The sequence below is a fragment of the Mus pahari genome, chromosome 12 (genome assembly GCF_900095145.1).
Source record: "Mus pahari chromosome 12, PAHARI_EIJ_v1.1, whole genome shotgun sequence".
NCBI lineage: Eukaryota > Metazoa > Chordata > Mammalia > Rodentia > Muridae > Mus > Mus pahari.
In genome coordinates, this window is record NC_034601.1 from 78,531,529 (window position 1) to 78,556,751 (window position 25,223).

Here is a 25,223-nt window from a genome sequence, read left to right on the forward strand (position 1 = left end):
GAGACCATATAAGGACATTGGAAGAAGGGATTCTAGCTCTTGCTCTTCTGCCTGCTTGCCATGTGGGACTAAGCAACTACTAGACACCTTGGACTTCCATTCACAGCTACTACTGAACCATTGTTGGGAATTGGACTGCAGACTGTAAGTCATCAATAAATTCCTTTACTATATAGAAACTATCAGTAAGTTCTGTGACTCTAGAGAACCCTGACTAATACAATGATCTTAACACCATCTCACCAAAAACTATGACCAGTGACGGAACCAAATACTCCTACCATAATTAATTTTAAACCTCTTGGAAATATGGCATGACTGCATCAAACAAGAAAGTCAAGTGTTGGTGGCAGTTCTGCACTCATGGAACCCATTTCTAGTTAGTTTAAGCTAAAAGGATTCATTACAGGCTGGCCAAGGGGTAAGGCAGCCAGCTTTGAGAGGTTCAAAGATCAGCTTTGGGGTGAGCTTCCAAAAGAACCTCTTACAGCTACACAACACAACTGAGTTTCTGGCTCATTCATAGTGGTCAGAAAATTGTGGAATCAAGAATCCACTACTATGATTGATGGTTCCATGCCAGGTCATCCAAGTCACCACTTTTATAGCCACAGAATGCAGGAGCTATGCCTTGTCCACACATAGGAGGAGCGAAGATTCCACACTGCCATTGGAGGAAAACTAACAATTCCTGTCAGCAAAACAGCAGCATCAATGCAAGTCCACCTGTATCTTAGGGTTCTGCTCATGTGGCTGTAAAGGACTACTGAGACCTATGTCACCTCTAAAATCAGAGCCTTGGTGGGATACAGAGTAACAGTTTTAAGGTTTCCAGCCTCAGTAATTTCAGAAGGCACAATAAGGGGAAGATATCAAATGAGGTAAAAGTGTCACACCTCTATGGAGAAGAGAGAAGCAAGGACGGGACCATCAAAAGAAAGCTTAGACATGACTTCAGAACTCCAAATGTGGACCCTGTGGGTATAGATCAGTGTTGGAAAGAGTCCCAAAGCAACCAGAGCAGTCACCAGAGTGACTGAGCCCATCAGCATCAAAGCTGTCAGAAGCCTGATCCCCCCCCCCCAACTCTCCAGACTAGAAGACTAAGTACAAGCACTGGGCCAGGGAATAGGAAACTATAGTGAGTAGCTTGAAAGGCAAGTCAAGATTCCCTCTTCCAAAACCCTAAGAGCTGTGCAGGGATGTAGCTCAGTGCTACAGTGCTTACCTAGCATGCACAGGGTCCTGAGTTTGATCCCCAGCACCAAATAAACAATGCCCAGCAAGGGAAGGCAGGAGAAGCAGAAGTTCAAGGTCATCCTAAGCAGCATAGCAAGCTTGAGGCCAGTCTGGGCTACATGATACCCTCTCTCAAAAATAATAAAAATAATAATAATAAAAATAGGGGCCAGGCTGGGAATATAGTTTGGGGGGTAAAATGTGTATATATCATGTCTGAAAACCTAGGTTCAGTGCCCAGGATCAAAAACATACATACATACATACATACATACATACATACATACATAAATGAATAAATAAATAAATAAATAAATAAATAAATAAATAAATAAAACCAAGTGCGGCCATTCACGGTGGCTCATGCCTGTAATCACAGCACTTGGGAGGCAGAAGGCAGAAGCTGGGGGGCGGGGTCTTTGTGAGTTAGTCAGACCAGCCAAGGCTACAGACTGATACCCTGTCATCCCTCTCCTGCAAAGAAAAGGATAATTAAGCATGAAAGTATATACAAGTCACAAAAGAAGAAATTCCCTAGATGGACATATGAACCTAAGCTTAACCTCAATCAGCAGTCGGACCAAATCAATCTAAAACAAATCTCTAATATTAGATCAACTCATAAATCTGCCACCAAGAGATGTTAGGAGTATAAACAAGTATAGCTAGTTTGGAGAGAGATGGGGCAATATCCAGAAAAACTGAACCATCTATACACTAATAGATCTCACACCAGGAACTGTATACAACAGTGGGAGAAAACTAAGGAAGTCATTCCCAACAATTGCAACAGACAAACCTGGAGAAAAGTCAACCTTCACATACATAAAAGTAAATCCTCCGAGGAACAACTGAGAAGGAATGGCTATTTCATTTCATTCCTTGTATTTCAAAGATATTTAAGGATGCATGTGAAAATAACAGTAACAAATTCTCGCGGCACATGAGACTCTATAAAAAAAAATCTGTGTTATTTTTAGATGTTTGTACATGTGTGTGCATGTCATAAACTTGGAGGTCAGAGAACTCTAAGGATAGGTTTTCTCCTTCCACTGTGTGAGTCTCAGGGACCTGATCCATGTGCTCAGGTTTGGGAGCACCTACCTGCCTTTTACCGGCAGAGACTTCTTGCCATCTTCAATTCTGTATTTGTGGGTGCTGCCAGAGGACAGAAGATTTAACTCCCAAGAACTGGATTACTCTGTTTGTGAACCACCTGCTGTGGGTACTGGGGGACTAAAATCTGGTACTCTGAGAGTTAATAGTCTAATTGCACTCACTGATAAGTGGATATTAGCCCAGAAACCTAGAATACCCAAGATACAATTTGCAAAACACAAGAAAATCAAGAAGAAGGAAGACCAACACATGGATACTTCATTCCTCCCTAGAATACGGAACAAAATATCCATAGAAGGAGTTACAGAGACAAAGTTTGGAGCTAAGATGAAAGGATGGACCATCCAGAGACTACCCCACCCGGGGATCCATCCCATCATCAGCCACCAAACACAGACACTATTGCATATGCCAATAAGATTTTGCTGAAAGGACCCTGATATATCTGTCTCTTCTGTGACTAGGCCAGTGCCTGGCAAACACAGAGGTAGATGCTCACAGTCAGCTATTGGATGGAACACAGGGCCCCCAATGGAGGAGCTAGAGAAAGTACCCAAGGAGATGACGGGTTCTACAACCCTATAGGTAGAACAACAATATGAACTAACCAGTACTCCCAGAGCTCGTGTCTCTAGCTGCATATGTAGCAGAAGATGGACTAATCGGCCATCATTGGGAAGAGAGGCCCCTGGGTCTTGCAAACTTTATATGCCCCAGTACAGGGGAATGCCAGGGCCAAGAAGTGGGAGTGGGTGGGTAGGGGAGCAGGGCAGGGGGAGGGTATAGGGGACTTTTGGGATAGCATTTGAAATGTAAATGAAGAAAATATCTAATAAAAAAAATGTTTAAAAAAATAGTCTAATTGCAGAACCATCTCTCCAGCCCCTTACATTTTTTAAAGACTATGATTTTATGTGTGTTATTTTTGCCTGTGTGTATGGGCACAACAGTGACATTGACACAGGAAGAGCAACAACCTGGAGCTGGAGTTATAGGGAGTTGTGAGCCACCAAACAAAGGTGCAGGAAACCAAACTTTTGTCTTCTGCAAGTGCAGTACAAGGTCTCAACCACTGAGCGCTTCCCCAGCCCTCCAAAGTATTGTCTTTGTTTGTTTCGTTTTTTTTCGAGACTGAATTTCTTTATGTAGCTCTGGCTGTCCTGGAATTCTCTTTGTAGAACAGGCAGAGTTCAGCCTGCTTCTGTCTCGAGTGCTGGGATTAAAGGCGTGAGCCACCACTGCCCAACCCAAACTATAATTTCAATGAATGAAAGTGACCAAAGTAAGTGTTATACATGTATAACATGGTCAAATAAAAAATAAAAATTAAAAGTCATAAAAGCTGGGCATGGTGCCACAAGCCTTTATAGTCCCAGCACTCTGAAGGCAGGCAGACAGCAAATCACTGTGAGTTCCTGGCCAGACTGGTCTACATAGTACATTCCAAGACAGCCAGGAATACATAGGGAGACTCTGTATAACGAAATTAAGCAAATAAAAGTAGTCATAATCTTATAGATGGGTATTTACATTTCAGTTGCTTAAAAAAAAACAATAAATTTAATAAACCCTATTTTTTGCAAGTGCTTACAAGTTTAAAAGGGAAGAAAGTTTCCAAATATCTTTAGAATAAAGCAGTCACCTTAGTACAAAATAACTGACGATGCTCAATATTAGGGTAGCCGATAAAGGTAAACACAAAATGTTCAGAGGTTGAAAACGGGTGTTAGGGCTGCTTAAAAGTTCCAGACAGCCCCGCAAGCTTTTCACCCCAAACGCCACCCCGTGTCAGACAAAAGCGCATGCGCAGCAAGCCTGCCGCGTGCGTACTCAACGCCCGCCCATAGGAAGCGGAGGGGAGAAGATGGCGGCGCCGAGCGTCCCCACGCCGTTGTACGGGCACGTGGGTCGCGGAGCCTTCAGCGACGTGTACGAGCCAGCGGAGGACACGTTCCTGTTACTGGACGCGCTCGAGGCGGCAGCGGCCGAGCTAGCAGGGTGCGAGGAGGGCGCGCGCCTCAGCGGGAGAGAGCGGGGTAGCCTGGAGGCGGAAGCCGGAACTTGCCGCCCTCCTCCGGAAGGGGTGGGTCGGCCCACTTTCTGGTGATTGACAGCAGGGCGGGGTAAAGGAGGAGTGTCCCGCGGGCCGGGGTTAGAGCATCGCTCAGGTGTCCCTGCGGGTTCACGGGTCACCCTGCCCTGCCTTTTAGCTGTTAATCTAAAGAATGTAAACGTGCCTATGAGGAGCAGCCGGAGTTTATAGGCCAGAAACAAGATGTCCCAAAACTTTGCTAATTTTCAATTTTAATTTTTTTAGTGACTATGCAAAACAAAATTCGACTCAGTGCAAGAATAATCCTCTGGTAAAGGAAGAACCATAAGGAATAGTGAACTATTAACCCCACTCAACCTATTCAAGGAACAACCCCACTCAACCTATTCAAGGAACAACCGCTAGCCATTCTAGCATTTAAAGTGTTATTGCAGCTGAGAAACTGGATTTTTGTTTGTTTGTTTTTTAGTTGAACTGTTAGAATTTTAGTTGCATGTGGTTAGAACTATTAGGGAAGGTTTAAATAGTCACGTGCATCCGCCAGTAGGATTTTTCACTAGCCTGATTTGTTGAAGTATTGGCCATAGCTTTAATTGACAAAAATAATAAATGCCTACATGTTAACTTTTCTGAGAAAAGAATTTGAGTTGAGAATGGGCAAGATGGCTCAGCTGTCAAAGGCACTCGCTGTCAAGCCTGCAGACCTGGGTTCTGGCCTCAGAAACTACTACAGGTTGTTCTTGGAGGTTCAGATACAATGCTGAAGACCATTCTGCCCACACATACACAAAATGAACCTAATAAAACATTTAGCCGAAAGAATTTGGGTCATTAATTTCATGGCCAAAATTCCAACCAGGTTTTCTCCAGAATGAAATAGCCATCGTGTTTATTTATATTGTCACATTTTTTTCCACCTATAAAATGCTCTTAAAACCAGTCTTTCTTCATAGATGGTGGAGTATTTCCATCTTCTGGAATATCTCGTGGAGCATTGAATTATAACTTGAAGGCTCAGAACAGCTCAGAAAGATTAACAGCTACAAATTGCATTGCAGAGTATGCTGTAATAGAGCTGGCCTTATTACAAAGGCTGGGAATTCTAATTATTTGTGAGACTGTAATGATTATTAGAAGGCAAAATTCACAAACTTTACTATGACCCACTAGTGGCTTGCTATTATGTGGGTCACATATAACATATGTGGCTGATTCTAAAGGTAAAAAATACTGTAACTCCTTCTTGAGTTGTTATTTGAAAAGTTAAGTGCAAGAAAAATCTGGTAAATGTCATTGGGCCAATCTGTCATGGAAATTAAATAGTGCTTTTGACACACGGATAGTGATCAAAGGAAATACATTTATTGGAAAGTCATATAAAGATTTTTAAGTTTAGAAAGCTAAGACTATTGGCATTCTAAGATCAGACACTGAAGTACTTGCCCAACACAGTATTCAAGTAGGCAGAGGTCTTTGTTCTTCATGTATCTAGGTAGATGGAGGGCTTTTACCACACCCTAGGATATGCTGCTGGGTTTACTTAAGTACTTCAGTTTAAGCACTTTACACACCTAAACTATTAGCATGCTTGAGCTATGCAATAATGAGCACTAAGTAGTTGCCAGAAATGGTAAATCCATTTATATTCCCACATATTTGCAAGTGAATGATGGTGCTGGAGAAATACATTATATGGCATGAGAGTTGTCTTCCATGAAGAATATCTTCATAAGGAGGAACTAAATATTTTTTTTGTTGTTGTTAGAGTGGAAATATGCCTTGAAGTAGGAGCAGGATCTGGTGTGGTGTCTGCATTCCTGGCCTCCATGATAGGTCCTCAGGCCTTATACATGTGAGTATGTGCCGTTCATCCACCGCTCTTGGGTCCCTGTGACTGCAGCAGCTCAAGCGGGACGTCTTAAATGCACAGTGCGTCTCTGATAGTGAGGACTCTTATGCTTGCCCCCAGTTAGAGCCTCCTGTTCACTCCTTCATGCTGTGTGATTTTAGAAGCAACACAACTTTATGCTATCTCTACTTTTAATTGTTCTCAGGTAAATAGTTTGTCTGTTATAAAATAGCTGCAAAGTTGAATGTCCTTGCAGAGAACTTAAGAATACAAAAGCCAGGGGGAAATAGCAGAAGATTTTGCCATACATGGAACAAATGTGTTTCTTTCAGTTTGTTATCTCCTATGTCATTTGTGTGGCAGTGTCCTACCAGCTATCTCTTTCCCCTCTCATTTGCTGGCTGTGTAAGCCATACCGAGAGACGCTCCTTCAGATGAGCGTAGGCAGATATTTTAGCAGTGCTTGCCATCATTATAACAAGCTTTTGCTCTCTTTTTCTTTGCCATTATGAAAACATTCTGGGTTTTTTTTCCAACACCATGTTAGAATTAAGAAAGCATTCCTAAATTTACCCCAGCGGGAGTCTTCTGGTACATTGTCTACTTCTGAACATCCTCCTGATCTTTTCTTCTCGTCTCGTTGATAGGTGCACTGATATCAACCCTGAGGCAGCCGCATGTACCTTGGAAACAGCACGCTGTAACAGAGTCCACATTCAGCCAGTGATTACAGATTTGGTGAGTGTTAATCCTCTTTCAGTAGTAATCGATTTTGACCCATTGACAGTCAATCACTTTTAGTGGAAATACGCTTTAGGAATTAAGTTTTGTTTTGTTTGTATGAGACAAAGTGTCATGTAGCCCAGGCTAGCCTCAAACTTCCTATATAGACACAGGTGACCTTGAACTCTCTCTTTTTTTTTTTTTTTTAAATTTTTAATTATATTTTTTTTCTTTTACTTTTGAGATTATAATTACATAGTTTCCCCCTTCCCTTTCCTTCCTCCAGATCTTTCCATATACCCCTGCTTGCTCTCTTTCAAATTCCTGGCCTCTTTTAATTGTTGTTACATACTTATACACACGCACACTCTTATATGTGCACGTATATTCCTAAATAGAACCTGCTCAGTCTATGTATGCTTTCGGACCTGACCATTTGATATTAGGTAAATGCATTACAGGTTGACCATAAACATGACTACACGTGACTCTGTATCCAGTTCATACTAGCTTAAACCTAAAAAAACATTATGCACAGCTAGCCCAGAAACTCAAACGACATCACACATTCTTTCTTAGCTCTGGGTTTCTCTCTGGTGCCCCTCTGGCAGTCGGACACCCTCATGTAACAAGATGTTTGCATCTCTGTGAATAATTTTTAGCAACTGCCCATGAAAAGAAGTGTTTCTGCAGTATTCTTGGGGCGAGAGTTGTCTGGAACCACATGGGTCATAGTCCTCCAACCCCACCCCATGTAGATCCTACCTAAGCTTGAGAGTGAGAGAAGACACAGCATCCCTGTCTAAGTTACTTTTCTATTTCAGTGAAGAAGAGGAGGGCTTGTGGGATGAAGGAGGGAGAGACAGGAAGTAGGGACAGGGCAGGGCACAACTGGGCCCGGCCTGGCCGGGGTTTATGAAACCTCAACATCTGAAAACCCACCTCCAGGAAGGCCATGTGAGTGCATGGTGCCAGTCCCATTCAAACCACCCCAGTCCCATCAAAAGCCGAGGAAACGTAAGCAGAGACAAGAGAGCACCGGCCCTGGGGACAAGCAGAATGATTGACAGATTATTCATTTCTTTCTTTAGACGGTTCTCACTGTCCTGGTCTGTCTTTGAACTTTCTATGTAGTTGTAGATAACTTCAATTCTATCTTCTCCTGCCTCTACCTCTTTAGAGGAGGACTACACCCCTACTCAACTGCCTTATTTTCTTATAATTTTTTAAAAAGTTTTAAGAGAGAGTGTGTGTGTGTGTGTGTGTGTGTGTGTGTGTGTGTGTGTGTGTGTGTGTGTGTGGCCTATGTGTATGTCTCTGCACCACATTTCTCCAGTGCCCACTAAGGCCAGAAATGGGTATGGGATCCCCTGGAACTGGAGTTACACATGGTTGTTAGCCACAGTGTTGGTACTGGGAATTGAACCTTGGTCCTCTGCAAGAGCAGCCAGTGCTCTGAACTGCTAAAACCATCTCTCCAGCCCTTCATTGTTATGTTTTAAGAAATTCGGATTAGACCTTTTAAGTCTCAAGTATCTTTTAAGTTGTTAAGATATTCTAGGGGTACTAGTAGGACTTGAATAGTCCTAGGTTTGCAGAACACCTTGCGTTTCAACAGTGAAATGATGTCCATAAGCAAACGGCATAATAGCAGGCAGCAGGTAGACCTAAGAAACAATGTTCTCCATGCTGCTTTTCTGGGGTGGGGGTGTGGGAATATAAAAGTCTCACAAAGTCCAGGGTAGCTTTGGACTCTGTTTTGGTTAAGGATGACTTTGAACTACTGATCCTGCCTTCATCTCCCAAGTTCTGGGGTTCCTAACGTGCCACGCTATTATATCACACTGTCTGTGCTTCTGGACCGGTATTGTTCTCACCCTGATCAGGGCTGGCAGCTTCCCTACTGTTTCACGTTTACAAAGGAGTCTTAGGATTAAGTCCAAGAGACAAGAAATTCTTTTCACAGTGCTAAGAACCAGAGTGTCAAGACAGTTCTCAGGCCACTCACATACGTGACGATGTGGGGCAATGCATGTGATGTAAAACTGCCTGCTTCCTAGTGTGTCTGTAAAGAATATTACATTGACTTTTTTGATGGAACAGTAAAGCCAGATAGAACAAACCCAAGCTGTTTGAAGTAGATCCAGAAACTGAAGTGTCTTCAGAAACTCCAGTGTTGATAAAAGGATCTCGAGGATTATAGCCTGGGTCTCCTGTCCAGCTCCAGAAGCTACACAGTGGCTCAGGGATGTGACTGGAGATTCTGCATGCTAGAGTTAACTCCTCAGTAGTTAAAGGGGGCCCTGAACTAAGCTGATTTGGCAAAGCAAGAAACAAGAGACAGGCTTAGCAGAGCAGTCGATTTACAAACTCTTTTACATTCAATATCCAGGGATTATTACAGCTATCATAGAAAATCAACCCATTCCATAGCTGAGATTCCATGTCTAAAAAGTAACACCCAGCAGGGTATTGGCTCACCCCTGTAATCTCAGAACTCAAGAGTGCAAGATAGATCACAGCTAGCCTGGGCTACATAGTGTGACTTCTTCCTCAAAATCAAAAAGGTAGAATTGTCATCATTCTTCATTTTCGGTCTTACAATACAGTCTTTTAAAGTACATATGACATGTTCCGTTACATCATCAAAACATACCAAGCACGTGTTACCATTTACAAACTCACTGGCTTCAGCTACCCTGAACTATGTGGTACCAAGGCCTGTTCAGGTGTCTGCTCTGGGAAGAAGCTGACAGCCCTCCTCCGTCTTCTCACTCTTGTCCTGTTTCTCTGTCATCTATTGGCAGGATGTCTGTTCTCCCTGTTGCTGTGCTTCATGCAAGATAAGCAGACAGTTCTGGCCTGTATTTAACATAAGAGCCCTCCATAGTGAACATTACCAGGGCCGCGTTCACTTGTTTTTCAATTCTTGGAGATGCTAAGGCAGGGAACTGCCTAGGCCTGGCTAGAGAGACCTGTACTAGACAGTCAGTCCTCGGTTACGATTTATTTAACTCTTTTGATATTAGGATTTCTGTTTTAATATTCTGTCCTTTTCTTTGCAAAACCCATCCCATGGTCATTACTGTATAGCTGGATAGGACAAAGGACTACGAGTTACAAAGCAAAATCTTGTCTATTTTCTTTATGCAGCATTTCTGGAAAATTATTATTTCCGAGTTCTTTTAAGACACTTAATTCCTTCATTTGAAATGTAAATGAAGAAAATATCTAATAAAAAATAAAATAAAAATAAAAGAAACTTAATTTCTTTATGGAATTGAAAACACTTTCAAAGCTTGTACTTGCACGCACACGTGTTTGTGCATGAGCACGCACACACACACACACACACACCAGTGAATCCCTCATTCTTGCATAGGTGAAGGAAAAGACTAAGCTTCTTTTGGTTTGCAGGCAAAGTTATATCCAAACTATTTTAAGGAGTAATTAGTGTTTCCCTTTTAAAGGAGCAGAAAGGCAGCTGGATGGATGGCTCAGCAGTTAGGACTACTAACTCAGAGGTCCTGAGTTCAATTCCTAGCAACCACATGTTGGCTCACAACCATGTATAATAATGGAATCTGATACAGTCTTCTGGCCTGCAGGCATTGATGCAGCCAGAGTCCTCATATACTTAAAATAAATTACTAAATCTTTTTTTAATTAGAGATTAATTAGAGTAAATTAAAAATTACTTCTAGAAGCATATCCTCAAAAATAGGTCTTAAAGAGTTCTCTTTGAATTGTAAGTTAACAGGCATGTCAGGATAATTAAAATGGAATTGATTATAGAAATCTAAATTGGGAAATTCTCTGATATTACTTCATAATGTATATTCAGTGTTCATAACCCAGCCCAATACATGTCAAGTGCTTGGATGGTGTGAATGGAAATGAAGTGACTTTATTCATAATTTTAACACACACACACACACACACACACACACACACACACACACACTTGTGATTTCCTTTTCCCCCTTGTTCCATAGAAACCTGTGCCCACTTTAAAGATCTTCATAAGCCACACGCAGGTTGTTTGCAGTCTCTGACCACTGAGTTCAGTGCTTCCTTGTCAGCCATTTGATCTTGTCAGTCAAAACATTTACAAGTAACGGAAGTAGCAGAAACACAGTCCATTCTTGGTGTTTTCTGTCATTCAGATACAGTCTCTGTCATCTTACAAAATGTAAGCAGCTGCCTTGGTACACTGTCTGTTTTACAAGGACCAAGGTTAGATTCCAGAAATGAATAGAAAAACCCAGGCACAGTGGCGTGGTTGCTTGTGGTCCCAAAGACAGGTGGATTCCTAGAATCTTTCTGGCGGGCCAGCCTAGCCGTGCAGTGAACTTCCAGGCCAGTGGGAGACAAAATACATCAAGGTTGTCCTCTGACCTCCATTTGTACACACACACACACACACACACACACACACACACACACACACACTTCTTAATTATGTTGTATAAGTTAGCAGACATAGCTGTAAAGCTCCTCACAGATCTACAGGGAACATATTTCACACCATCAGAGCTCGCTTGTCCTCACACTGCCTTCTAAGAGTGAGCCTGGAGTGGAAGCATGTCTGCTCCTGAGTAGAAGCCACAGTCAACATCTGTTTGCTCTCACCCATACAGTACTCACTTTCAGCTTGTGTTCATCTGCAAGTCTGGAAGTCCTTCCCCTCCTGACAACACGAGAGTAGCTTTAAAGACTTACTCCTTAAATCAGGATCCAGCCTAAACTGCCTTGTCGTTGCTGCCCTCAGGTGCACGGCTTGCTGCCCAGACTCAAGGGGAAAGTAGACCTGCTGGTGTTTAACCCCCCCTACGTAGTGACTCCGCCTGGAGAGGTAAGACCCACAGCAGAGCTCAGACTTTGTTCCCAGCTGTTGCGTGAGACCAAGTGAACGTCCCGTGACTGGGTCACTGCTGCTGACAGCACTCCTCTGTTCAGAGGCTGTCGGTCACAGATACATGAGTGATGCAGAAGGAGAGAGATTCTGCTGCAAGAACGAAGTATGATCCGCTTAGTCAGAGCCCTCACCCACATCAGGCCATGGTGCTTAAACAGGTCCACTACCCTAAATAACAAATCTGAATGCACATTTTAAAAACACTTGTGGGCTGGTGAGATGGCTCAGTGGGTAAGAGCACCCAACTGCTCTCCCGAAGGTCCGGAGTTCAAATCCCAGCGACCACATGGTGACTCATAACCATCCATAACAAGATCTGACGCCCTCTTCTGGAGTGTCTGAGGACAGCTACAGTGTACTTACATATAATAAATAAATAAATCTTTAAAAAAATAAAATAAAAAAAATAAAAACACTTGTAGTCAACTAAAGGTATTCGCAGATAGTTTCCTTCTCAATGTCTGGGGTTTCATCCCTTCAAATGATCGGAAATTAAAAGTATGGGGCCAATCCTGATCTTTCACAGGGGACCAATAGAAGTACATGTATTTAAGAATGTCAGTAGTGAGGAGGTAAGCCGTATCAGCACACCCCAGAAGGCAAAGGAACGTAGATTAATAACAGATGAACACTGGCTTCTCTCTTAACTGGGCCGGCTGTATTCTTTGGTGATTGTTCTCTGGCAAAACTGGAAAATACCGTGTTCACTCCTACTCCAAGATGAAGGCAGCCGTTTATCTCTTATGAGTGCCCTCGAGTGCTCAGGTGAACCGAGAAGCCAAAACAAGTCACAGCAGTCTGTTCACAGCTCCTCTAATGAAACGCCACAACACAATGGGTTATTAATATCTAGTTCTCACAGGCTGGAAGCTGTGGAGACATTTCAAAGAGTGTGACTGGCAAAGGCTTTGCTGCTGTGTTATGACAGAGACACCACACTCTGAGAGTGAAGAGACATTCATAAACAGGTGGCTCATGGCTCTTTTCTTTTCAATATGGCCACCAATCCATTATGACCCTCATGACCTCCTCCTGACCCTAGTCAGACCTCCAGAGGCCATCAACATATCAATGGTGGGTGAGGCTTCTGACAGGTATATAAACGTAAAGCTAGGAAAGATCTGTGCAGAGGACCCTTGTGATACAGATGGTTCAATCTGGGCATCCACACTGTACAGGCCCTCTGACCACATGTCCACCCACACACATCCACACAGTCAGTCAATCTATTTTTAAACAGGTTTCAGTCCAATGATTCCTTAAGATCTACTTTTAAAAAAATCATTCAATAGCTGACTGTGGTGGTGCCTTTAGTCCCCACCTCTCAGGAGGCAAAGGCAGGCAGGTCTGAGTTCCAGGCCAGCCAGGACTGTACAGTGAGACCCTACCTCCAAGCAAACACAAACCATTCAGTTAGAGGATAAAAACTGAAATGGACAGAGTTGGTTTGTTTTTGTTTTGTTTTTTTCTATGTATAATGACCACACGAGCCTGTGTGCACAGCAAGAGGGATTAATTCATGGTTTCAGTTCATACTGAGAAAACCAGTCAGTGAAGAAACAGTTCTGAGAACATGGTGACCCAATTGGGGTCACAATGTATTTCCAGTTGTAGCACTAAGCTAGGTGTGTCTCCTGAGCCTTACATCTACAGAGATGCACTGGAGAACCAAGAGTCAGCAATGCATGAGATCTGGTGCCTGAATTCCCAGAACTGAATGATTAGAGAGGGTCAAGACACAACACAGGTCCAGCAAGATGGCTCAGCGGGTAAAAGGTGCTTGCCTGTAACAACCACTAGCTTAACCTTTAGAAGACATATAAGAATTGGAGCCTTAAAAATCTCTGTATTCACTGTCACATTCAGACCCTTGAAATCAAGTGCTGGGGGTTGTACCTATGGTCCCTAAGGGACCAAAGATGGACCCGTTAGCTGGCCCAGAGAGCAAGCAACCAGACAGCCACTAACTAATGCCTGACTCCCTCTGGAATGGAATCAGGGTTGGGCTGGTGCCAGACATTCCTGAAGTCATCTCAGTTGTAATTAGATAAGTGGGGCTCAGTAGCCTGGAATGTTATCGCAGGAAGCCCCACTGCATTCTGGAGGCCTAATAGGGACTGACCCAATGTGTCGCACTTGCTGAAATAGTCAGACTAGTTCCTACAAAAGGATGGAGTGGCACTGAGAGCACTGAGCAGAAGCAGCTCCCCCAGAATTAAAGCACGGGGCATCAGGAAAGGGAGGTCTCCAGAGTTCTGAAGCAAAAGTGGAATTAATGATCTCCTAGTGTGATTGTGCTGAGCCACACTGAGTGGGTGATAGGTCTGGGAATATTCAGAATTAGATTCAAAGAAAAATAATAGACTCAGCAAATGTCAAACACCAGCTAAATAAGATAGAGTCCTTCGAATTCAGGATGAATTTGAGCTACTCCAGAGGAAATGAGCCGTCCTTGAGATGTTGATTGATAGGGCGGGGCTAGGGAGATGGGTTAGTGGATGAGATGCTTGTCAAAGTGAGGCCCAAAGCTGGTACCCTCTGAGCCCGTGTGAAAGCCTCGCAGCAGCACACGCCTGTAACCCCGCAGACCTGAGGCGTGGCAGAAAGCCCGCAGGACAGCTAGCCTGATCTATATAGTAGTGGACAGGAGAGACCCCCATCTTCGACAAGGTGCCAGGCAAGGAGTGTCTCTGACATGCACATGCCTCCTACCCCCCCCCACACACACACACAAATACATGTTACACATAGCACCACCTGCACAAAAAAGGAAGGCAGGGAAGAATGTGAAACATGATTGAAAACATAGTTGCTGAAGGTAGGGGAGGGGCAGACAAGCAAGCCTGAAAAAAACCCGCCCTTGTAAGTAAGTATAGGTACTTTTTTGTTCTGTAAAATTATGTAATTTGATTGTAAAGGGCTTATTTTAAATTAGGAAACATGACATATTGATTAAAAATTTAAAAAAAAAACAACACGATTGTATATAAAACTAAAGTCAAATATACCTAAAGGCCACAGCAAAAATCAGAAAAACAGCTGTGCCTGCATTGATCTTAATTTTCATTGATTTCTTCAGAATACTCCTGTGGTAGCAATTGAACCCAGGGCCCCACAAATACGTGGTGAGCTCTGACACTCCACCTCATCCTGTCCCTTGAGTGTTTGAGACAGGGTCTCACCCTGTGCTCAGGCTGGCCTGAAATCAGAGGCCGATCTTAGGTCTAGAGATTGCGGGGTGCCCAGCACCCAGCATGCTGCTCGCTTGTTGGCCAGTTCTATGCCCTCTCACAGCGGAAGGACTTGAGGAGCTTGGCAGAATGGTGATCAGAAGCCAAGGTACACTCGTCTGAAAATGTGTACTTGCTTGGAGATGTCTTTTGTCTGAAAGAGTGGGATCCCAGTGAACCCTGAGGCGGGTGTCTCTGATTACCAACAGGTAGGAAGTCATGGGATAGAAGCAGCGTGGGCTGGCGGCAGAGAAGGCCGGGAAGTCATGGACAGGCTCTTCCCACTGGCTCCAGAACTTCTCTCCCCAAGAGGACTGTTCTACTTAGTTACCATAAAAGAAAACAATCCAGGTAATGAGAGAGAGAGAGAGAGAGAGAGAGAGAGAGAGAGAGAGAGAGAGTTTCTTGTTAAATATTCACTTGTTGACAAGAGTTGGAAGACTAACTTATTAAACAGCCAGGGCTGTTGAGCAATTTAATCACTGACAATGTGTTGACTCCTAGCAGTTCAACCTCAGCGTGGGTTCCATCTCATGGAGCAGGTCTTAAATTCCAGCAATAATAATAATAAAGAAGTTGGTCACTGCAGTAACATCTACACCTTGCAGGCAGGCCACTGTAGGAGTTCCCAGGATTCATAGCTGGATGGAGAGTGGTGATTCCTTCCCCACCCCCACCCCACCCCTCTGTGTGCAGGAGCCTAAGGACAGAAGAAAGCATTGGACCCTCGGAACTGTACTTAGAGGTGGTTGTGAGGTGTCATGTGGGTACTGGGACATGAACCCAGATCCTCTGCAAGAGCCCTAAGTGTTCTGTTAACCACAGACTCATCAACTCATCGCTCGGGCCTCTGGTTTTATTTTCAAAAGAAGTGAATGCATTTATACTCTGGGCACTGTTAGGATTCAGCTCGTCCAAATTTTTGTTGACCTTTCCCATAAAGGATATATGGTAGACACTGGCACCAACCAGCTAAACCTTGATCACTTCTTATAATAACAAGGTTACATAATGATTCTGTGTAGTCAGAAGTGGGCTAGCACTACAAACTAGGCCCTTGGGGTTAGAGAGATGGCTCATTGACTGCTCTTCCAGAGGTCCCAAATTCAATTTCCAGCAACCACATAGTGGCTCACAACCATCTGTAATGGGATCTGATGCCCTCTTTTCGTGTATCTGAAAACAGCAACAGTGTACTCATATAAATAAATCTTTAAAAAAAAAAACAAAAAACAAAACTAGGCCTTAGGTCTGTCAGAATCCTCGGACTGTCATAAAGTTGTGTCCCAGCTCTCCCAGGTCCAAGCTTGAGTTAACAAACATTTGCCTGGTTTACACTGTTTAATCAGAGGAATTTTTTGTGTTTATCTTCCTACTAAACTGCTCAGTGATCATGGATATCACCAAATGATTTGAATTTTACTTTTATTTTTCATTTTAGAGGAAATCTTTAAAACAATGAAGACAAGAGGTCTGCAAGGGACCACAGCACTCTGCAGGCAAGCAGGCCAAGAAGCCCTGTCAGTCCTCAGGTTCAGCAAGTCCTAGTGTCCTGAAAGCTACGGAAGTAAACAAGAGCTGCCGGCAGCTGAACGCTCGCTCAGGAGGTTTCAGACTGATGCCATTCCTGGCCAAGAAATTTTATCAGAAATCTGTCATTTAAAAAAAAAAAAAAAAAAAAAGTGGAGCCAGGTGGTAGTGGCACACACCTCTAATTCCAGCACGCTGGAGACAGAGGCAGGAGAATCTCTGAATTCAAGGCCAGCTGATGTGCAAAGTGAGTTCCAGGCCAGTCAGGGCTACACAGAAAAACCCTGTTCCAAAAACTAAAACCAAACAAACAAACCAAAGTGAGAAGAAAAGGAAAGAAAAAAGTGAGGGCTGGATGGATAGATGGCTCAGAGGCTGAGACACTGGCCGCTAGTACAAAAGACTGGGGCTCAGTTCTCAGCACCCACATGGTAGGGTAGTTAACAAGGGATCCTGCCCTATTCTGACCTCCAAGCGTACAGACACACACATGGTATACATACATACTGCAGGCAAAACACCCATACACAACAAAATAAACCTAACAAGAAGAAAAGAAAAAGATGGAAAGCTGGGTTATTTTGTTTTCAGAGAATCAAGCATATGAGTTTTTCTGTGCACATGCAAGTAAATATGTATTATATTTATGCCATATTTTATATATTTATATATGAAGGCACGTACAAGAGAGTCTTATCTGAATTTTCTCAAAATGTTTAATTCCAACAAAATGTTCACCAGAAAAGACTCTGGTTAAAATCTCAGTCTAGGGCTAGAGAGATGGCTCAGTGGTTAAGAGCACTGACTACTCTTCTAAAGGTCCTGAGTTCAATTCCCAGCAACCACATGGTGGCTCACAGCTATCTGTAATGGGGGCCGATGCCCTTTTTTGGTGTGTCTGAAGACAGCTACAGTGTACTCATATACACAGAATAAATATAAAATAAAATCTCATTCTATCCATTCCACTGAACATACAGCCATGAAACAAGTCTCTGCTGTGTAGATCCTGAACCGGAGGCTTTTTGGTGACTCGGACAACTGAGTGCTAAGAAGCTGTAGCTGAGTTTCATCCCGTACATGCTATTTTGAAAAGCCAGCCAAAGCAGTGTATTGCTGTGTGTCTATAGCAAAGATAAAGAGGAATAAACTACAGGAATAAAAGAACTTCAGCCTTTTGTGGTACCCTTTGTTTTACCCAGTGCTAATATCAGAATGTCCGTGGACTATCACAATCAGCATGGTAAAAACTGCAGACAGTCTAAAAGGTGAGGTTTCATTCTTTGAACAATATACCATCACTTGCTGATTGCTACCAGGGGTTCATCAGGAAGGTCCCTTTTTCCTCAGTTATTTGTGAAGGCCCACCCGAGGCTAGTGATGTCATCCAAAAAGTCCAGCCTCCTATGGAGTAACCTTAGATGATAATTTGCAAGGATTTTGACCACCTTCCTTCTCTCACGGGTGGCTACTAGTGCATTGCCTACGCCCCAGTGGATAATAATACTGTACGCAGCACTACCTGGACTCAGAGTTGATACTATATATGCAGTCATAATTTTTTAAAGATGTGTGAGTGAATACATGCCACAGTGGGTCGGTACCTCAGGAACCCAGACGATGGTGTCAGATGCTCTAGAACTGGAGCTAGAGGAGGTGGCTATGAGAACACAACAGAGTGCTGTAAAGCAGACAGACTCAGGCCTCGCAGAGCAGGAAGTGCTGTTAACCAAGGAGCTCTCTCTGCAGCTCTCTTTATAATTTCAAAAATAAGGCCTGAAGTTGCAAAGAAGAGAGGAAGGTGATGGAGGGATGTGATCAAAACACTGCGTACATGTATGAAATTTTCAAATAATAAAATTGATAAGAATTCCCAGTTCATGATAGAGCTAACCAGGGTCAGGATAACTTGGTGATCAATATTCTGTATTGAGATCTGCCAAGATACAGTGCCAGGCCAAAGGCTGTCACTTAAAACAAGAACAGTTGTGATATCAGCAGGGCCTTGCTCCAGAATCCAAAAGGCCTGCAACTGCAGGTTACCATAGGGCCTGCCGGATGTCCAGTATGCAACCCCTCTCTGCCATCACAACCTCCAGCACCAGCCACTGGCTTTGCTAGCCACATGGCCAGAGTGCCAGAACAGCTTACACGGCAGCCTGGGTGTGAGTATGGAGATAGTAGGTTGTAGATGAGAGCTGAGGGATTCAGGAACATCCGTTTCTAACCTATAGTCTTGCTTCTGGGTTCTATGGAAATGCTGCCAGTGTGCCAGAGTTGGGGACTGGACGACTAGGTGAAACCCTGTTGGCTTTCACAAGCAGCATCAAGGGGAAACTATACCACCAAACTGTCAAGAGACGTACAGGTCCGCAGATTTTCCCTTGCCTGCAACCTGCATTAGTCAGGTACAATTTCAATGCTGGCCAGCAAAACCAGGCTCCTGAACAAAAGCAGGAGACATTATACTACAGCATTAGGAGAAACACTGGCCTTGCCTCTGTCAGTTTGTCCCAAATCCTGTGGGGGCAGGGACAACAGTGTGGGCTCAGCTAGATGCAGAGCGACTATATAGTGTCAAGAGGATAGGAACTCTTAAGCCTGAGTCTTTCCTTAGCATGCCTTCTTTTGGTGTGCATTCTGTTTACCAGACTGCTGTGGAGAGAAACAGCATCAACGTCTTCCAGCTCGTGCTGAGAAAGGTGGGGGTGGAACATGTTGTAGTGACACATGAAAATGACACAGTTAAGTCTATTACTCTGTATGCTAACTCAGTGAGACTAAGTTTCTTAGTGACCTACTGACTCTGGGTTTCAAAGACATAAATTGCAGGATGCCTTGCTATTACTCAAAGGAGTCCTAAAAGTTCACATAGTAACTGAATCAGAAGTACTAGAGACAGATGAACACCCTTCCTGAATAAGACCTTTTGTAAGGAATATTTGCAAAATGGGAAGATTGATATCTCTATATAAAGATACTGGAGGATTCCATCACAGACATTTCTTTTACCTCTAGTGTGGTGCAGAGTATAAAGAGCAGTTGAATTATGAGACTGTAAGGTAAGATTTGGGGAGAGTGGAAGAGCTGTCTGAGAGGAACACTTTCCACTCTTTGTAGTCAACTAGGCTCCATCTGGAATGAACTCAACTCCAAGTGCATGTGTGCATGTCTAAATTAAACCAGTTGAAGTGGGAAGACCCATCTTTAATGTGGATCTGAGATGGGAAGATTCACCTCTAACCAGGACCACACCTTCTGCTGGCTGCCTATATATAGGACATAGAAGGAGGAAGCTTTTGCTCTTTGCTCTCACTGGGAAGTCTATTCCTTCACAGGCATTAGAGACTACTTTAGGGTTCTGACTTATACTGAGGACCATCTGAGATACCCGGCCCTGTGGACAGAACAATTACGAGACCTTCTGTTGGCAGACAGCCATTGTTGGACTGGCTGGACCATAGACTGTAAGCCATCTTTTTTTTTTGGGGGGGGGGGCAGGGAGGGGCAGGGAGTTTTGAGACAGGGTTTCTCTGTATAGCCCTGGCTGTCCTGGAACTCACTTTGTAGACCAGGCTGGCCTTGAACTCAGAAATCCGCCTGCCTCTGACTCCCAAGTACTGGGATTAAAGGCGTGTGCCACCACTGCCTGGTGCCTGTAAGCCATCTTAACATACACATTAATTTTCTAAGTTCTGTTCCTCCAGAGAATCCCGACTAACACAAATGTTAAAGTCACATACCATATTGAAGACAAGCTATATGCTTGACTAGATAATAAAGCACTATGTGCTTTAAAAATAATTTTAAAATAAGCACAAATTATGGTCGTGTTTGTAAAATAATGACCAGCAAGAATGAAATTCTCTCAGTAGTTAGGAAAATATAAATCATAACAAAATGTCAGGAGATGTGGTACAGTTAGCTCACAACTCCAACTAGAAACTGGAAAATTCCAGTAAGACTAAGCATGAGTGACAAAGTACAAATCAGAATCTTCTCACTGTACTGCTAAACATGCTAATATAGCACAGTTAGGGAGTGATTTGACATTGTGGAAACCAACAGTTTACAAATCCTGTTACCTTAAATTCCACTGTAGCTCATGCCTCTGGAATACCTACCACTTTTGTTGAGGAAGAATGTATTCTGCAGCATTTGCTCAAAATGGAGATTAGGGGGACTAGTAGGTACGGTGAGGAGGGCCGGTGGGTACGAGGAGGAGGACCGGTGGGTACGAGGAGGAGGACCGGTGGGTACGAGGAGGAGGACCGGTGGGTACGAGGAGGAGGACCGGTGGGTATGAGGAGGAGGACCGGTGGGTATGAGGAGGAGGACTGTTGGGTATGAGGAAGAGGACCGGTGGGCATGAGGAGGAGGACTGGTAGGTATGAGGGGGACTGGTAGGTATGATGTCAAACAGTAGTTAAGTGGAGAAGCAAGTTGCAAACAATGGCACAAGTGGGATAGCACCTTCAGATTTCTCTAAAGCAAAACCCTGCTACACGTTATTTGCAGATACAAACATACAGCACGAAGTATAAATCGGTAAGAAGTGCACAGTAAGCTGGCTCTGGAGAAGGAAGAATGGGCCGGAGAATACAAAAGAGTAACATTTCATTTCTTTAAAAATCAGAAGCAGGGGCTGAAGAGATGGCTCAGCGATTAAGAGCACTGACTGCTCTTCAGAAAGTCCTGAGTTCAAATCCCAGCTACCACATGGTGGCTCACAACCATCCATAAGGAGATCTGACGCCCTCTTCTGGAATGTCTGAAGGCAGCTACAATCTACGATTTACTTACATATAATAAATAAATCTTTAAAAATCAGAAGCAATATGGCAAAATGTATGGGAAGAGTACATATAAAATATTGCTATTTTACTATTTTCTGTATATTTGAAATTTTTGTAATTTAATGGTATAATAATCAAGTAATAGTGATTTGCACCATAAAATGTATCGTGTTAATATTATTTAAGCCAGCCGGGCGATGGCGGCGCAGGCCTTTAATCCCAGCACTTGGGAGGCAGAGGCTGGCGGATTTCTGTGTTCAAAGCCAGCCTGGTCTACAAAGTGAGTTCCAGGACAGCCAGGGGCTACACAGAGAAACACTGTCTCAAAAAAAAAAAAAAAAATATATATATATATATATATAATATATATATAATTTAAGCCATAGAAAAGCATATACATGTATTAAAAGGTGAGAAAAGTTAATTAAAAATAAATTTTAGAAATTGCTACTTGGTTTCAGATTTTAAGTAAATTTGTAACAGGGCTTTGACTCTCTAGCAATTTTAAATTCCTCTTATGCTAAAATTTTTAGGGCTGGTATCCTGTCCATGAGTGTTGTCAAAGCTAAATAAATAAAACCTGAATGTGGTATTCTGCATTTCAGTCTTGCTTCTGGAAAGCCTTCCTTAGCACTATCAACGGGCGTGAACTGACAGCTACCCACACATGTCTCACAGAGTGTGTTCGGAGTCCTGGGCTTGAGGAGCTAATGCCACACCCTGCAAAAGCGGGAGCCCTGCTGCTCTATCTCCTCTTCTACCTGGGCTTTGGGTCAAAAGTCAAGAACCAATGCTGGAAAGGTTATAAACAAAATTTTATTGTAAAACCACTTGAAAAGGAAGAGTCATTTTCACAGAGGCGTCACGAAATCCTTGAGACTGCTGTGTCAGAGGCAGACAGAAAGGTAAGAGGGTGTTGTAAGGGATTAAGAGGTAGTAGAGTCTTGCTATCTACACTTCACTCCGTCTCTGAACCTCAAGACTGTAAGATAAATACTACACAGAAAAAAAAGAGAAGACACAAACTGATACTGCACTTGTAACCCACACATAGTTCTCACTCTGGACTGTAATCCTGGCCACTTTCAAACTATTTCAATAATAGTCATTTTGAATAGTTGATGGTAAGCAGTAATTTTATTTGACACGAGTTGCACCCTTCTAATTAAACAATTGAAACACAGATGATGAACTGAACTTTTAGGCACCCTAACTACTAGAAATGAAATGGAAGACTGTGATCCAAACTTCCACACTTTATACTGTGAATACAGTTTTTAAAGGCAAGGGTACTGTAACCAAAGGCAGATTTCATGTGTTTACACACTTCAATCCATTAAGACATAATTTCACCAGGCTTGGTGGTACACTTTAACCCCAGCACTTGGGAAGCAGAGACAGGCAGATCTCTTGAGTTCAAGACTAGTCTGGTCTACAGAGTGAGTTACAACCCAGCCCAGAGCAACATAGTGAAATCCTGTCTCAAAACAAAACAAAAGCAAAACAAGGAAATTAATTTTACTTAGTACTATATCCTTCATTCCTGATAGTTTTAAATAATTAGCTTCCCCAATTCCTGATTTGGTATAACTATGGCTAATAAGTATAGCAAACTCTCCAAAATTTACAGCCTCCTACAAGATTTTTAAACATTGTTTTCTCCACACATGATTATACTTTAGTAATATTTATTCCTTTCTTGATAGACTGCTACCATTTTACTTCACAAAATAATCAAATAACTGCTTACTTCAGATTCCTATTCTTTGTAGACTCACTAAACTGAGTAATAGATTCAACCAACACATTTACAATTCAAATCTCATTAACATGAAAATAATTCTTTCACAAGCAAAAGATTAGTGTCAAGGATGTAAGTTATGAATTTCACAATTCTCACCAGAGCCCCTTAGAGTTCACTCAGTTCCTTCTTCATGTGAAATTTCAGAGTACACTTCAAACCTCTGGAAGAGGGTGGGAATAGCTCAGTGTCACTTTATCATTAAAACAATCTATGAAAATCAGAGTAATTTTAAATTACTGTTTGTCATCACTAACAAACAAGTCTTAGTTTTATCTACAGATGTAAATCAGCTCTCAATTCATTTGCCTTATACTTGGACTGTTCTACAACACAGACCAAAAAACTGGATGGTTTTATAAGTTATAATATAGTTTATGCTTTCACAAATTTCAGTTCTATAATTTAGAATATTTTTGAGAAGAGATATATTTATTTTTAATTTTAAATATACAAAGAGATTAAGCCATTAATATAAATATTTTCTCTCAAATATGTAATATTCTCTTGTAAAAGAAAAAAGTTTCCGAAGATTTACAAAGCAATCTGCAGAGGTGAGCCCGATTTGAGGATCACACTGACAGATGGCACTTCTGTCATGCTCACTGGCTTCACGTCAGTACTTCAAGGTGGAGCCAATCCATTCCCTTTGGCTTGACCTACTGCAGCGACAACTTCCAATGAAAAAACCTCAGAAAAAGGTCTCACGACAGAGCGGACAAGTGGACTTGTTGCTAGATGTAAACCATTTGTACTGAAAAAGAAAAGGTTTTAATGTTAAAGTAAACCTTTAAGGCTTTTGTCTCACATATACACATAGAAGGTAACCTGCAGTGACAAAATGAAAGAGAACAAACCAAGCATTTTGCCTCCTGTATCCAAAATTAACACAATGAAATGTTCTTTCTTGAGGCTTCACTGGACACAGAACTGCATACTTAGCCTCACGCAGAAAACTAAGGTGGAAGGAAGACATACGAAGAAATGAGCTCCCTCAGTGTCCTTTACAATGGCATTTAAAAGACAAAAAGGCCCTGGTGCTGGAAGGCAAACGTCAAGTCTTGTTGCCTCCCATCCTGGACAAGATCTCACAAGACCATCAATCACTGAGTGAAGAGCCCTATATGAGAGTGTCCATTCATTACAGTGCTTTGATACACCATCTCAGTAAATCACTAATAATCTTTTATAGAAAGTCATTTCTTAGTCTCCTATAAACACATACCTCAAATGTGTGTGTTGGCATGAAAGGAATGTGCAGTAACTGGGTCGTGAGGTTATAACAACTTTGTCAGGTTGGTTCTCTCTTACCTTTCCACAGTTGCCAATCTTAGGCAGCAAGTGACCTTTACCTGCTGAGATCATCTTACTGGCTCAACACACAATCTTTCAAATAATATCACACATAACATATACAGTCCACAAAGAATGTTAAGAGATTTCCCTTCGCCTTACCAGGCAAGCTGAGTGAAACTTTTTCTTGCATGTTCTACAGGCTTTTTTGGGAAGAGAATAGTTGAAACCATGAATAACTGAGAAGCAGATCATACAGTCTTCAACACCTTCAAACCGTTTGTCTACATTATTCTTCCATAATGCTAAGCCTTCCATGATACTTCCGTTCTGTTAGTAAAGAGGAAAGAAAGTCACCCCACACTAAAGGCCTCCAAATGGCACTTTTATTCAATACCACACATTTCAGGCTGAATTTTAATTCTGAAAGAAGAGAAACTGGCTGATCATATTATCTCCTACCTTTCTTAAATATTATTTTAAATTAACTCTGAATTTTTAGAAAGAAATATAATTCTTATCATTAAAGACAGTGTTTACATGCCTGGCACTGGTGGTACATGCCTTTAATCCTAGCACTTGGGAGGCAGAGGCAGGCAGATTTCTGAGTTCGAGGCCAGCCTGGTCTACAAAGTGAGTTCCAGGACAGCCAGAGCTATACAGAGAAACCCT

The 25,223-nt window shown here is 42.6% G+C and overlaps 2 protein-coding genes across 2 annotated transcripts in view; one reads left to right on the plus strand and one right to left on the minus strand.

Moving 5' to 3' along the window:
• Positions 1–4,160: 4,160 nt before the first annotated feature.
• Positions 4,161–17,833, plus strand: N6amt1 (N-6 adenine-specific DNA methyltransferase 1). The gene is made up of 6 exons (XM_021209698.2): positions 4,161–4,356; positions 6,177–6,263; positions 6,908–6,998; positions 11,755–11,838; positions 15,341–15,482; positions 16,573–17,833. The coding sequence occupies exons 1-6, from the start codon at positions 4,223–4,225 to the stop codon at positions 16,677–16,679; spliced, it is 645 nt and encodes a 214-aa protein (XP_021065357.1). The 5' UTR covers positions 4,161–4,222; the 3' UTR covers positions 16,680–17,833.
• A 5,295-nt stretch (positions 17,834–23,128) lies between these two features.
• Ltn1 (listerin E3 ubiquitin protein ligase 1) overlaps positions 23,129–25,223 on the minus strand; it is a 39,029-nt gene continuing 36,934 nt past the window's right edge. Inside the window, exons 23-24 of the mRNA XM_029544493.1 lie at positions 24,714–24,881; positions 23,129–24,012 (exon numbers count right to left, since the gene is read on the minus strand). Of these exons, the coding sequence (XP_029400353.1) occupies positions 23,950–24,012; positions 24,714–24,881 (231 nt within the window). The 3' untranslated portion in view covers positions 23,129–23,949. The remainder of the gene's footprint in view (positions 24,013–24,713; positions 24,882–25,223) is intronic.

Excerpts from the sequence above, each read along its gene's own strand:
- N6amt1 (XM_021209698.2), top strand. The coding sequence starts at position 4,223 with ATGGCGGCGCCGAGCGTCCCCACGCCGTTGTACGGGCACGTGGGTCGC. Across the intron at positions 4,357-6,176 it reads GCAGCGGCCGAGCTAGCAGG|AGTGGAAATATGCCTTGAAG; the intron begins GTGCGAGGAGGG and ends TGTTGTTGTTAG. Across the intron at positions 11,839-15,340 it reads TAGTGACTCCGCCTGGAGAG|GTAGGAAGTCATGGGATAGA; the intron begins GTAAGACCCACA and ends GATTACCAACAG.